We start from the raw sequence: 11,518 nt of genomic DNA on the forward strand, positions 1-11,518 counted from the left end.
TTTCCATGGAAACGAGCGGTGCAAGGCCTAGTTGGCGTGCTGTGTGTGATGTAATGTGTGTGAAAGTCACATGGCTGCTCTCTGAGTCTGTGGATGGCTGCTGCTGGATTCTGGGAGGAGGAGGAGGAGGAGGAGGAGGGGCCGTCTGTGCTGCCCAGTGGGGGCGAAGTCATTGTGTGGCTGCTCCCCCCCCCCCCCCAGAACCAGCGATAAAGAAAAATCATGTTATCATTAAGGCCAGCCAGTGGTTCCTGGAAGTCAAGATCCTTGTATAGAAATTGAAAATTTTGTGTTTACCCATTTCATTGTTTCTGGTCAGTGGATGTTGATAATTCAGACTATTTGCAGTTGCTCTAAAGGACCTTTTTTATTCTTCATTGCATCATGGGATCCCCACATTTCCGCTGACTTTTAAAGCAAGGCTCGCCCTAGTTTGTGCCCCCATTACATTCCAGTCAGAGCTACGCTTTTGATTTTCCCAAAATTAAATAACTGGGGATATTGAAATCTTACCGCTGGAGGCTTTTCTTAAAATCCTCATCTAACGATCTGGATGAAAAAAAAGTATCCTATCCACTGCTCGATAAAGAAACTTTGCATTAGGAAACAGTTAAAAGTATTTTATTGTACAGCAGATGTAATGTTTTTTTCACCCAGTTGGTAAAAAGAGTCTTAAAGGTGATTCAAATTCAATAGTAATACGTGAAAGGCACAAGCTGGAACAAGTATTTATTCAAACTCTTTTTGACTAGATATTTAATTTTCTATTTGCCTCTCAGAGATTAATACTTTATTTTGCTGTCTCATTAATCCCCTAAACCATGCCCATTTTGCAGAGCACCATGTAATGTCGTCCTTCAAGAGGAACCCGCTGGATCAAGCTTTCCGTAGGCCCAACGCCAACATCACCTCCAACTACCTGATCAACCAGTACTGGATCCTGGTCAGCCACAAGTTCCCTGCGCTCATCTACGACCTCGTCCTGCGTCTCTCTGGACAAAAGCCGCAGTAAGACTCACAGCTATCTGTCCTACTTTAAATCTACAGAGAAGTTTGAGTGTGTCGTAACCTCTGAGCCCACTCTCGCTCTAGGATGATGCGCATCTTCAATCGTCTGCACAAGGCCATCGGCCTGCTGGAGTACTTCAGCAGCCAGGACTGGGAGTGGAACTCTGAGAACATGAGCATGCTGATGAGCCAGCTAACCCCAGAGGACAGGAAGGTACACGGATCCACAAACATGCTGCCAGTTTGGGCTACATTTCCCACCTTCTAAGCTTATTTAGGAACCAGATTGTTTGATCCAGTCTGAACAATATTTGCTTCATCTGACAGTATCTGGTGCAGGTATTATTAGGGAGTCTATTACTCCATCTAGTGATGAAGAGTGGAATTTCACATTTCTCTTCAATTACAAACAAAACAGTAGCTTTGGTTTTGTCTTTGTCTCGACGTCCTCCTAACCATCTTTTTCTATCTTGCAGACATTTAACTTTGATGTGCGCCAGCTGAACTGGCCCGAGTACATCGAGAATTATTGCATCGGCACCAAGAAGTACGTCCTGAATGAAGACATGTCCGACATTCCTGCTGCCAGGCAGCATCTGAGGAAGTAAGTCAACAAGAGAATAAAGCATATATACCACAGGACTAGGACGTTATCAATCTGTCAATGTCTCTTTCCTTTGTAAAGAACAGGAATTTCAGCTCAGTGATAAGTCAATGAAAAGTTATTTTTATAAATTCACTTGAGCAGAGATTCCCCTTAACGTCGTTGCTATCTCTATATTACCTATACATGTCTTCGAATTAATAACCTTAGCTTTCTTGTCATTTGATCCTTTTAGGTTTGAGATAATCCTCCTTCTGTTTTTTTCTCTTTAAAGAGGCAAGACAGATACTAGTTTGCCAAAAAGTCAACAATATTTAAGAGCATCAAACTTCAGACAGATGAGGGGTTTTTTTCCTCATTCACAAATCTCCCTTATGAAGGCAGTGATAGTGGTGATGTTGCATATACCAAACAGGAGAAATAACAGCTTCAGTCACTCAAAATTATTATTAAACGCAACCCAACAATAACAGAAAAGTGTTTTGAAAATATAGCATTACGAAATTGTCTGCAGATAAAGCAAATTCATAAGCTGCATAAACGCTTGTACTTCTTCATGTTATTTTGAATGTTTTATAATCATCTCTGTGTTTTTGAAAAGGTTTATGTTATTTCCTGTCTCATTCATCCTCTCACTTTCCCAGATTGAGGAACATCCGCTACACCTTCAACACCCTGTTGGTCGTCTTCATCTGGAGGGTGTTTATCGCTCGCTCCCAGATGGCCAGAAACATCTGGTACTTTGTGGTCAGCCTCTGTTTCAAGTTCCTCTCTTACTTCCGCGCATCCAGCACCATAACCAACTGAGTCTTCCTCCGAGCCTCAAACCAGAGACAGCCGCCCTCGCCTTTAGCTGTCAGCAGGATGTAACATCTGATGACTCTGACTGTCCACAAAGGACACTCCGAATCCTCCTTTATGTGCGGATTAGCTGGGGGCTCTCTACAGGTGGGAGGCCGCAGTTGCGTGAAGCACTCGGAGGGAGGAGTGGAGGTCTACTAGCCATGAATTATTTTAGTTTTTAAATCTGTCATCATTACCTGCACTGTTCAGTCACAAGACCCCGTCCATCATTCATTTTGTACCTACCTTTTTCTTCTCAACGTGGCCAATTATATATGCAACGAAAAGCCTTTTGTGTGACTTCCATTTTCTTTTCCACATCATCGTTTCCATCCTCTTGAATCTCGGTACATTGCCTTGCCTTGTGATGATTTTTTTTTTTTTTTCATACTTGAAATACGGCAGTGCTTCACTGGAGGACGATTTCTATAAGATTATTTTGTTTCTCTGTTTTCTACTGTTGGGATATCCAACTCCTCTCTTTAATACGCAGGTGGTTTGGCTATCTGTTTGTCTTACATTACGTGTATCTACTGCCTTTTTAAGATTACACCCAAAACTAACTTCCGTCTCAAGGCCAATCCACAGATTGAGACTAGTATTGAAGCTAAATTCTGACCACACAAGACAACAGTATCACTACATATACGGAAACATACAGATCTGCCATCTTTCCTGCTGTCGAGCTGGTCACTTGTTTAATATCACAAACAGTAATGTCAGTATGTCTTTGAACATAAACCTTGTTTGTTTGAATGCTCATCCACTTTTTGCCTGTTTGTACAGCAGTTTGTACTGGAACTAAGTTTACTACTTTTACATATTTATACTTGCGTCAAAGGCTAGTCTGATATACGTGGTAGACCTTGGCAGTGTATTATATATAAATAAGAGAACATCAGAGTCAAGTTTATTTGTATAGCCCAGCATCACATACTGTACAATGTCTCCCAACATTTCCCAACCAAGCCCACGTTTTCTAAGACAAACTCCCCCAGAACTTCAAAAGACATTCGGCTGGGGGTGAAATTGGAGCCATAGGTGGGAAAAAAAATTACAAATTATATTAAGTTGTAGCCATTGGACACGCCAGATACAACAATGGGATTCTTAAAAGGTCCAATGCTAATGTAGTAAATCCAAGTCCAGTTCAATATTAGTGATGTCAAATATCCAAGATTTAAGGTTCATGAGGTTGGGGGACCAAGCTTAAAGCAGGCAATTTAGTTGAATAGTTGAAAGATGGAGGAGACCTAGCCCCAGTTTGTGCCTCTCACTAGCTCTTGAGTCACAGTGGTAAACAACAATTTCTCTGTAAAAAATAATTACCCAGTGATGTCTGAAAAAATATTTCATCCCCTGCATGATGAAAAACATTTGAAACCCTCGTTGTAACTCTGTTTCCTCCGCCATCTGGATAAGAAGGGTCTCAGTAAACAGAGTTGCAACTCAGGGAAAACTTTCTCGAAATACCTTAATTGTTGTTAAACGTCCTTCTGGGTTTTTCAAACACCAAGTCTTTTTTATATCTGAGAAATGGATGGGTACGGCTGTGACTCGAATGTAATGCTAATACATGAGCCACAAACTGGAGCAGGAGGAGACGCAGCTCTTCCAAAGAGTGACTGCGGCAGGGAAGGAGCCATCAGGGCACCCAGCAGATAGCAGCAGACTGTGTATTTAAAGAAATGTGAAGATAAAGGTACTATTGATTTAAGATTTATCTTAGTTCTTGAGGCAGGCCTCTGGATACTGAAGAGGTCATAGGGTTTGTTAAATATGTCTGAGAAAGAAATAAAATCACCTCGAGTGTGAATAAGAAGTCAAAGCAGCAAGGCTACTGTGTCGTAAGCTGTAGTTCCTTTTCAATTAAACCGAGAAAAAAAAAAGCATTTCAGCTTCATCTATACGTAAGAAAATCTATTTCAAACTGCTTTTGACAGCTACTAAACAGGACAGAGTATACATAAAGCAATCATAAGAATTTATTGCAATGTTAACTCGAGTGTCATCTGCATCAGAGGGAAGATTCATGTCGCAGCTGCAAACGATTCTGCAGAACAGAAGACTAATGTGAAAAGTAGAGGACCAAGTACGGAGCCTTGAGGTTTGCCAAACCTTACCTGATGGGGAAATGGAGTTCTATTTTTAAGCAAGACACACTGTGACCTATATGTTAGTCTGGACCTAAATCACAAAAGTGCTAGGTTATAAAAGAGGGATTTAAAGTCCTCCTGGTATTGCAGCATTTACCCCAGTTTGGAAGATCTGTAAATAGTTCAACTACATATTATTCTTTTAGATTACCAAAAATTGTATTTGACTGTTGATCTTTGCTTGGTGAGTGTCTTCACAGGATTCCACCACAGAGCTTCTCGCAGAGTTTACCAAAAGTGTTAAGTGTGACAGGCAAGTCTGATTTTTACTAAACAAATGAAAAAACTGTGTACAGTATTGTCTGTGGTCTTGACAGAATACAAATACATAACAGTTACGAGCCTATAGGGGAGAAAAAGGGACAGAACTAAATAAATGTTTATGCAAAGCCAATGTTTGTGGTGTAATCGTGGTAACCGTCCTCCTAATTTCAGAGGGGGGCAATGAACCAAAATGTCCGCAGTTGTACGAGGCCTGTGTGATGATGTGGTTTTGTCAGTTATTGTTGTGGTGTCGTTTAAAGAGTTTTGCTCATGTGTGTTCGTTTCACAACAAAGTGCTGTCTTTGCTGCAGAGCACCGTTGGCACAGGAAACCCCGGGCTGGAGCTACTGTTACTGTACAAAACAAACACAATGACTTCATCTTGTGCTTTCTGGTGTCATTTACAAAATGTTTGACCACTTTTATGCCCTGCTCTGACAGCACTTCATTCAAAGTCTGCTTGACAAAACTGAAATAAACTAGAGGAGAAAAAGTGTGCTGCAGTCCATGAAACTTCTACCTCACCATGTAATTATACTAGGGACTAAAAGTTATGATGTGTGGGTCTCTGCTGCCTTTATTTATTTATACGTTTAGTTTTTTTGAAAGTCCCCCAATGCTAGTACAATACTAAATCACTAGAGTACCCTTTAAACCTTGATGCAGTGCTGGAGTTTTATTGTAATTGTATGATTTTATTCTCCTGAGCTGTCTTTAGGCTTCAGATTATCTTCTCAAGCTAAATTTGTGTCATCCTCGTCATAAGTGACTATCATAATTTAATGTTTCACATCTTAGAGATCCAAGTATTTGAAGACCATTCCCGTCCTTTTTGTGACTTCAAAGAAGATTTAAATGTTTTCCACACTTTAATGCTTTGGGGAAAAAAAACTCACTGGTATTTTTTTTCATTTGTGGATCTTTACATTTTATTGGAGTCGAAATGACAACCAAACAATCCGTATAATGCGCTATTACGGCAGATGGAACAGAAAGCCTACGTCAATTCTAAAGTAACAAACCCCATCACAGAAAGGAAATAATGTTTAAAAACACAAGTATGCCTGCATTTGTAGTAGTACAGTGTAGTAGTTAGTAGCAGAATGAGCTATTTTTCAAGTAGACGCCACAGTGTTTAGCAGACAGCTTTACCTCGCTCAGTAGAAAAACACAATTTTATGACAAACCAATGATGTTTGACGATGGCCAAAAGCCTGAAAAAACAGCTACTCCTGAGGGACATCGTCGGCCAACAAAGGAGTCTGAGGATTGTTGAGATTGTTCATCTGGTTGTGTAGCTGCACATCCTAGAATAGATCCAGTATAGGTAAGTCTATTAGATCTGCTTAATGGTTGAGTTTACATAGAGAAAGAAACAATTCCTTCGGATTTTACAGTAATGGAGACGGCCTGTTTATTGAGGATAAGGAAACTTATATTTTGGATATAAAGACCATAGACTGTGTGTTCAAGACTCACCTCTCTGGGCCGGTAGACTCCAAGTTTGAGGCGACAGCAGATAACATCAAAACAGAAGCCAACAAGCCCATGGAGCATGCCTTTAAGAGAGGAACACATGGCGATTAATAGATGAATTCACACATTTAAAAAAATCACATTTTATGAATGGACTTTGAATTTAAAAGTCCAGAAGCCCCATATTACCACATTACTTATGTTTTGTCTTCCTATGTGTCAGTGTTGATCTGCACTGTCACCTGTTAAGATAAGAAAGAAATAATTGTGATTGCAGGTGAAAACCAGACTTGCCTGTCGTGGAGAATATTCCCCCGATAATGCCGCACAGCCGCACCAGGAACTTCCACAGTGGCATATGCAGCTCGCTGACCGTCACCATCAGAGAGCTGGTGTCGTACTTGACAAAGATGCCTGAAACGCCGTGACTGCCCGCTGCATGGTTTATCACCCGCTCCTTGGAGACAGACAGCGCGGTGGTTAGTGTTATCCCAGGCTTCTCTGAAACGCTTCATCCTCTGTCCATCCGTCGTCTTTGGGCTGCTAATTACTTTTCACTCACCCGCTCAGTCACAGAAAACTGGTGAGTGTCTGCAGATATCTTGTATGTGTTCAGTCTGGTTGGAACCACTGTGATGAAGTACTGGAACATCTGGTTATCTGTAATAAAATGCGACATCAATTTAAAGAAGGAAAACTATACCGAAGAAGCTCACAATGAAACTAACCAACCCATAGCGGACCTCTTTCCAGTTCTAACCAGTTGGCTGTGATCATCAAAAGGTGAGCTAAGGACAGTTTGAGTCAATGTGAGTCAAGTCAGTCAGTGTGTTTTATCCTCTGCTTTCTCTTGAAACACAGCAGTAACTTACTGTTAAAGGTGATTTTCTCTGTGCCGTCCAGAGGATTGATGATGCCCGGTATCTCCTCCCCAAAAAATAAATGGTCTATTCGATGGGAGAAGTTGTACGCTGTGATGCAAAGGTGAGAGGGAGCTCAGGTTCAATCAGGGCCGTGGAGAATCACTGAACAAGTTCTGGGGGAACCTGGAAAAATGTACTCTGCACTTGCTTGTTTACAGATCAGTCAGAAAAAAAACGTATGAAATAGAAAACTGAGAGGGATTTATAATATACATATGTAAAAATGCAAAATGTAATAGTATCATTGATGTAAAAATCAGCTTTCATATTCAGTAAATGCCCTGAGGAAGATTTAGCAATCATAGTTGTTTTTTTTATGTGCACCAAGAGCAGCATATTAAAGCACTGCACTTTTAAACAAGCCAAAGAAACCATATGCAAGCATAACTACAAAAACAGTTACATACTCTCGTGGCTCACAAAAGCTGCAATGTGGGCATGACCCTGAGGATGGTGGATGGGCCTGGAAAAGACAAAAGAGGTATAAGAGGACTGGAGTCAACATTAGCTCTATATAGTTATGAACATTAGCTCTATATAGTTATGACTGGGCCGTGGTAAGAGATTCCTGAATGACCTCTAGTTATATCCGCCAGCACCTTTTTGACAATTCCTCTGGTTTCTTACTTTCCGACAGTGATGTGCAAGTTTCCTGCCACCTTGTTGACGTAGACGTGCCCGTGTATCCTGCAAGCATTGAGCGGCTCCAAAGAGACGCCTTCTCTACACACACACACACACACACACACACACACACACACACACACACACATTATTTGACAGGCTGCATAACATCTGCAGAAGATATAACTGACTCTGTGTAGAGAACATCACTTTGTTAGCCTTTTGTACGATTAATGAAGAACTGAGCACATGTAATGTAACTGACCGTGGGGGCAGAGCAGTGGGATCTCCTTTGAGGAGAGTTTTGTAAAGGACTTCCTGAAGTGCATGTTCCTCTCTCAGCCTGTTCTGTATGAGAAGCAATGTCCTAGGGATGAAAAAAGAAAAGTTGGCAGCGAGGCCTACGTCTGGACTGTAGAAATGCAGCTACTCCAGCATTTCTACATCGTTTTAAAATCTAAAGTTTCAGCTTTTCTTTTTCAGTGTGCCTGCAAGTTGTATCAGCTCAAATAGGCTACACTTTTAAAGGGATAGTTCAGATTTTTTTAAGTGGGGTCGCATACTTATCCATATTCAGTGCATTACCTGCAGTACATGGCGACCGGCACGCACCCAGTTTTTGTCAAAGGAGTCTTGTGTCTTTGAGCATAGATAATGGCTTCAATTCAACGGCGGAAACTGGCTGTCTGATGGAAAGGTAAAGCGGTGGAAGTATTCAAAATACAGCGTACACTTAAACAGATTTTTTTTTTTAGGTGAGCTTTTCTTTGAGGTGGCAAATATACGTATGTTATAAGTAATCATACAAACCCACTTCAAAAAATCAGAACTATCCCTTTAAGGGCTTTTAAATGACAATTAGAATGCAAACTTAAATTGAATTACACAAAAAAGGGAAATGAAAGTAGCCGTTAAGAGGGAGGATAGCATGACTATGGTTTCATATCCTGCAACATTTCAAACTGAATTTAAGGTAGAAAATACTATATTTATCCACACTACAGCCTTCAATTTAGATAACATAATTTTAGACACTAAAAGACTCGCAGACGTCCTGTTGTTTCAATATCTCCCTTCATGATTTCATGACAGCTCACCTTTGCCACAGTCTCTGTTGTGGAGTCAGTTCAAAAATAACCTGAAAAAAAGCGTACAAAGAGAAGAGAGGCAGTTGTGAAAAGCAACATCTTTAAAAGCTGGAAAGAAAATGACTCTGACGCTAAATTGAACATGACATCCTGCTTCACTCACAGGTTCGTACAGGAGGCCGCTGGACGTGATCATGGTCTCAGCCAGGTCCAGAATATCTGCTCCAACGTCTGCAATCACAGACATAATATGCATGCATGCGACTGACACATATTTACATCTGTAATGCAATCCGATGAGCAATTTATCTACGTGAGATACTTACGCTGGCATTTCATGGCAACTGTAATGTCAATGTTTATCCTCAATTTACTGCAAATGACAAAAAAGAAGAGGGAGAATAATATCAGTTCGACATTCATTTCCTGCCATATCATGTAAATATGAGCAAGTTTGTTTTGGGAATGTTTCGTTTGATTAGTACCTGGAAAAATCCTTGTCAACTTCATATTCATACTTCATCCAAGTGTCTCTATAAACAAAGAACTCGAAGACAGCCAGAAGTGCCATGGCACCGAAAGCAATCAGCGACACTGTGGACGAGACGGACAGATTGGTTACCGTTCTGATGTCTTTTTACCGTATTGTCGTCTTTTTGTGACGCACCTGTTCCTCCTGAGGCCGAGGTCTCCACGTAGCTGTCTGACACTTTGGGGAAGGCGTCCAGCTCCCTCACCAAGCTCAGGGCTTTTCTTCGTGACAGCCGCCTCATCTTCAGGTTCAGGGCTGCTCTCCACCTGCTCCATCACAAATAAAACACATTAGTGTTACATTCAGGGCTCCAGTCTGCAACCTCTGGCTTTGTAATGGTTTTATTAAGGATGCAAATGTACACTTTACCGAAGGGGAAACACACTCATATCACGCTAATACCACCATGTGTCTGTTAAATGTACAGTAACACTGTGAGGCTTGTTACAGATGCAGAACATCTTAAAACACACTCTCCATTAGTAGCTTTCCTGATTTATTACCAAATGCTTCCTATTGACGTATCCTATTTTCTTTTTCAATACATATTTGTTTTATATTCATCAGCAATAAAATGATACAATCCAAAGACCTACTATTAAGACAAGTCTCCATCTCAGATGAATAAAACGTGCAGTATTTATTTTTGCATAACATTTTCAAGTGTTCTGCTTTGTTGCCTCGGTCAAAACTTAGTCTGTGTAAACATCTTAAAATAGAATAGTAATCCAATTCTATTGAATGTTTTTTGAAAATAATATTTAATCTTCTCTGCTGTTTTTTTTAATTATTATTATTTTGAACTATGTTTATGATCATTAAAACACGTGATAATCAAATACAGTAGGTTGTCAATAATACATTGTATTATTAAAATCACACCGATGTCACACTAATGATTTTAATAAACCATTAAATAAAAAATGAAATAAAAAACATTAATAAACAACCGAGCAATTATTGTTTGATCAGCTGAATATTCCATGCACTCAACACAAACACCACAACACATGCTCATATAACATATTAATACACTTTACATCGCTATATAAGCACTGCAATACTGCAGCGAACAGATGTTAGGGTTTCTATACAGTCAACATTGGGATGGATATTCTGCAAAGTCCTACAGAGTATTATATAACAGTAGAGATGTTTTATGAAGTGAAGAGATCTATTGACTGTAAACCGTTTCAATACAGCAGCACAGCTCCTCCAACACCATTTATTTATAATTCATCTTACCTCTTTTATCATCTGGTTAGATGTTGAATCGCGGTACAGGATCCCTGGGCGCCATACTCAATAAGTTATTCAATGATATCTGGATGTTAGTGCACCATGACACATCCATGCAAGGGGGCGGACTCGCGTCTTCCTTGTTTGGGTAAACGTCAGCCGGTGCGTAGCGTGCGACGTGAACGCGCACAGAGCAATGTCGATATCCTGTCAGGAGGTGGCGCCTTAATACTGGAATAATATAATACATAGCATATCTTTAGGGTTCAAACTATATTCCATACACAATCATATTACAATGCATTAATATAACTTATTTAATTACAATCTAAAATGATCTTTATGTATATATAATTACGATCTAAAATTATCTTAATACAAACTTCTATAGCAATGATTTCTACATTTAGCCAGTGGTGGAATGTAACAAAGTACATTTACACAAATGCTGCACAATTTTAACATACTTGTACTGTCCTGCTAATTTATACTGCACTGTATGTATTCTATATTATATATAGGCCTCTATGTTTATTATTATACTTGTGTAGTTCTTTGTTTTTAATGCAGGACATTTAGTTGTACAGAGTATTTTTACACTGTAGTGTTGCTAAGAGCTGAATACTTCTTCCTTCACAAATGTGCCAATATCTGATCAAACCACTTTTTAAGTTTGGAAAAGTTTGCATTATCTCATTATCTTTTTTGTCAAACAAAATTATAGTAGTTTATCTAACGTTTCACTGGTCCAATCTTGACTT

At 39.9% G+C, this 11,518-nt stretch overlaps 2 protein-coding genes across 5 annotated transcripts in view; one reads left to right on the plus strand and one right to left on the minus strand.

Moving 5' to 3' along the window:
* The window catches only part of si:dkey-97m3.1 (fatty acyl-CoA reductase 1), a 41,505-nt gene extending 36,134 nt beyond the window's left edge, over positions 1-5,371 (plus strand). For all 3 annotated transcript variants that reach the window (XM_068717304.1, XM_068717305.1, XM_068717307.1), the window contains 4 exons: positions 837-1,008; positions 1,093-1,222; positions 1,485-1,612; positions 2,257-5,371. In XM_068717304.1, coding sequence (XP_068573405.1) covers positions 837-1,008; positions 1,093-1,222; positions 1,485-1,612; positions 2,257-2,419 — 593 coding nt within the window. In that variant the 3' untranslated portion in view covers positions 2,420-5,371. The remainder of the gene's footprint in view (positions 1-836; positions 1,009-1,092; positions 1,223-1,484; positions 1,613-2,256) is intronic.
* A 412-nt stretch (positions 5,372-5,783) lies between these two features.
* LOC137877043 (endoplasmic reticulum-Golgi intermediate compartment protein 2-like) lies at positions 5,784-10,877 on the minus strand. Of its 2 annotated transcripts, none has more exons than XM_068716725.1 (14): positions 10,764-10,877; positions 9,654-9,784; positions 9,472-9,580; positions 9,313-9,359; positions 9,150-9,217; positions 8,996-9,036; positions 8,164-8,265; positions 7,902-7,997; positions 7,682-7,737; positions 7,224-7,322; positions 6,914-7,011; positions 6,646-6,808; positions 6,355-6,434; positions 5,784-6,182 (listed from the first exon to the last, which is right to left on the minus strand). In XM_068716725.1, the coding sequence occupies exons 2-14, from the start codon at positions 9,757-9,759 to the stop codon at positions 6,102-6,104; spliced, it is 1,146 nt and encodes a 381-aa protein (XP_068572826.1). In that variant the 5' UTR covers positions 9,760-9,784; positions 10,764-10,877; the 3' UTR covers positions 5,784-6,101. The 2 variants fall into 2 exon arrangements, with proteins under 2 accessions (XP_068572826.1, XP_068572827.1); XM_068716726.1 differs by having other exon boundaries at positions 9,654-9,787.
* Positions 10,878-11,518: the final 641 nt, after the last annotated feature.

The sequence above is a fragment of the Cebidichthys violaceus genome, unplaced genomic scaffold (assembly GCF_023349555.1).
Source record: "Cebidichthys violaceus isolate CVI_PGR_0920_01 unplaced genomic scaffold, fCebVio1.0.p SCAF_21, whole genome shotgun sequence".
Classification (NCBI taxonomy): domain Eukaryota; kingdom Metazoa; phylum Chordata; class Actinopteri; order Perciformes; family Stichaeidae; genus Cebidichthys; species Cebidichthys violaceus.

Coding starts and splice junctions, on each gene's coding strand:
- LOC137877043 (XM_068716725.1), bottom strand. CDS start 9,759: ATGAGGCGGCTGTCACGAAGAAAAGCCCTGAGCTTGGTGAGGGAGCTG. Junction 9,218..9,312: donor AGTTGCCATGAAATGCCAGC/GTAAGTATCTCA, acceptor CTGTGATTGCAG/ACGTTGGAGCAGATATTCTG. Junction 7,998..8,163: donor CCCACTGCTCTGCCCCCACG/GTCAGTTACATT, acceptor GTGTGTGTGTAG/AGAAGGCGTCTCTTTGGAGC.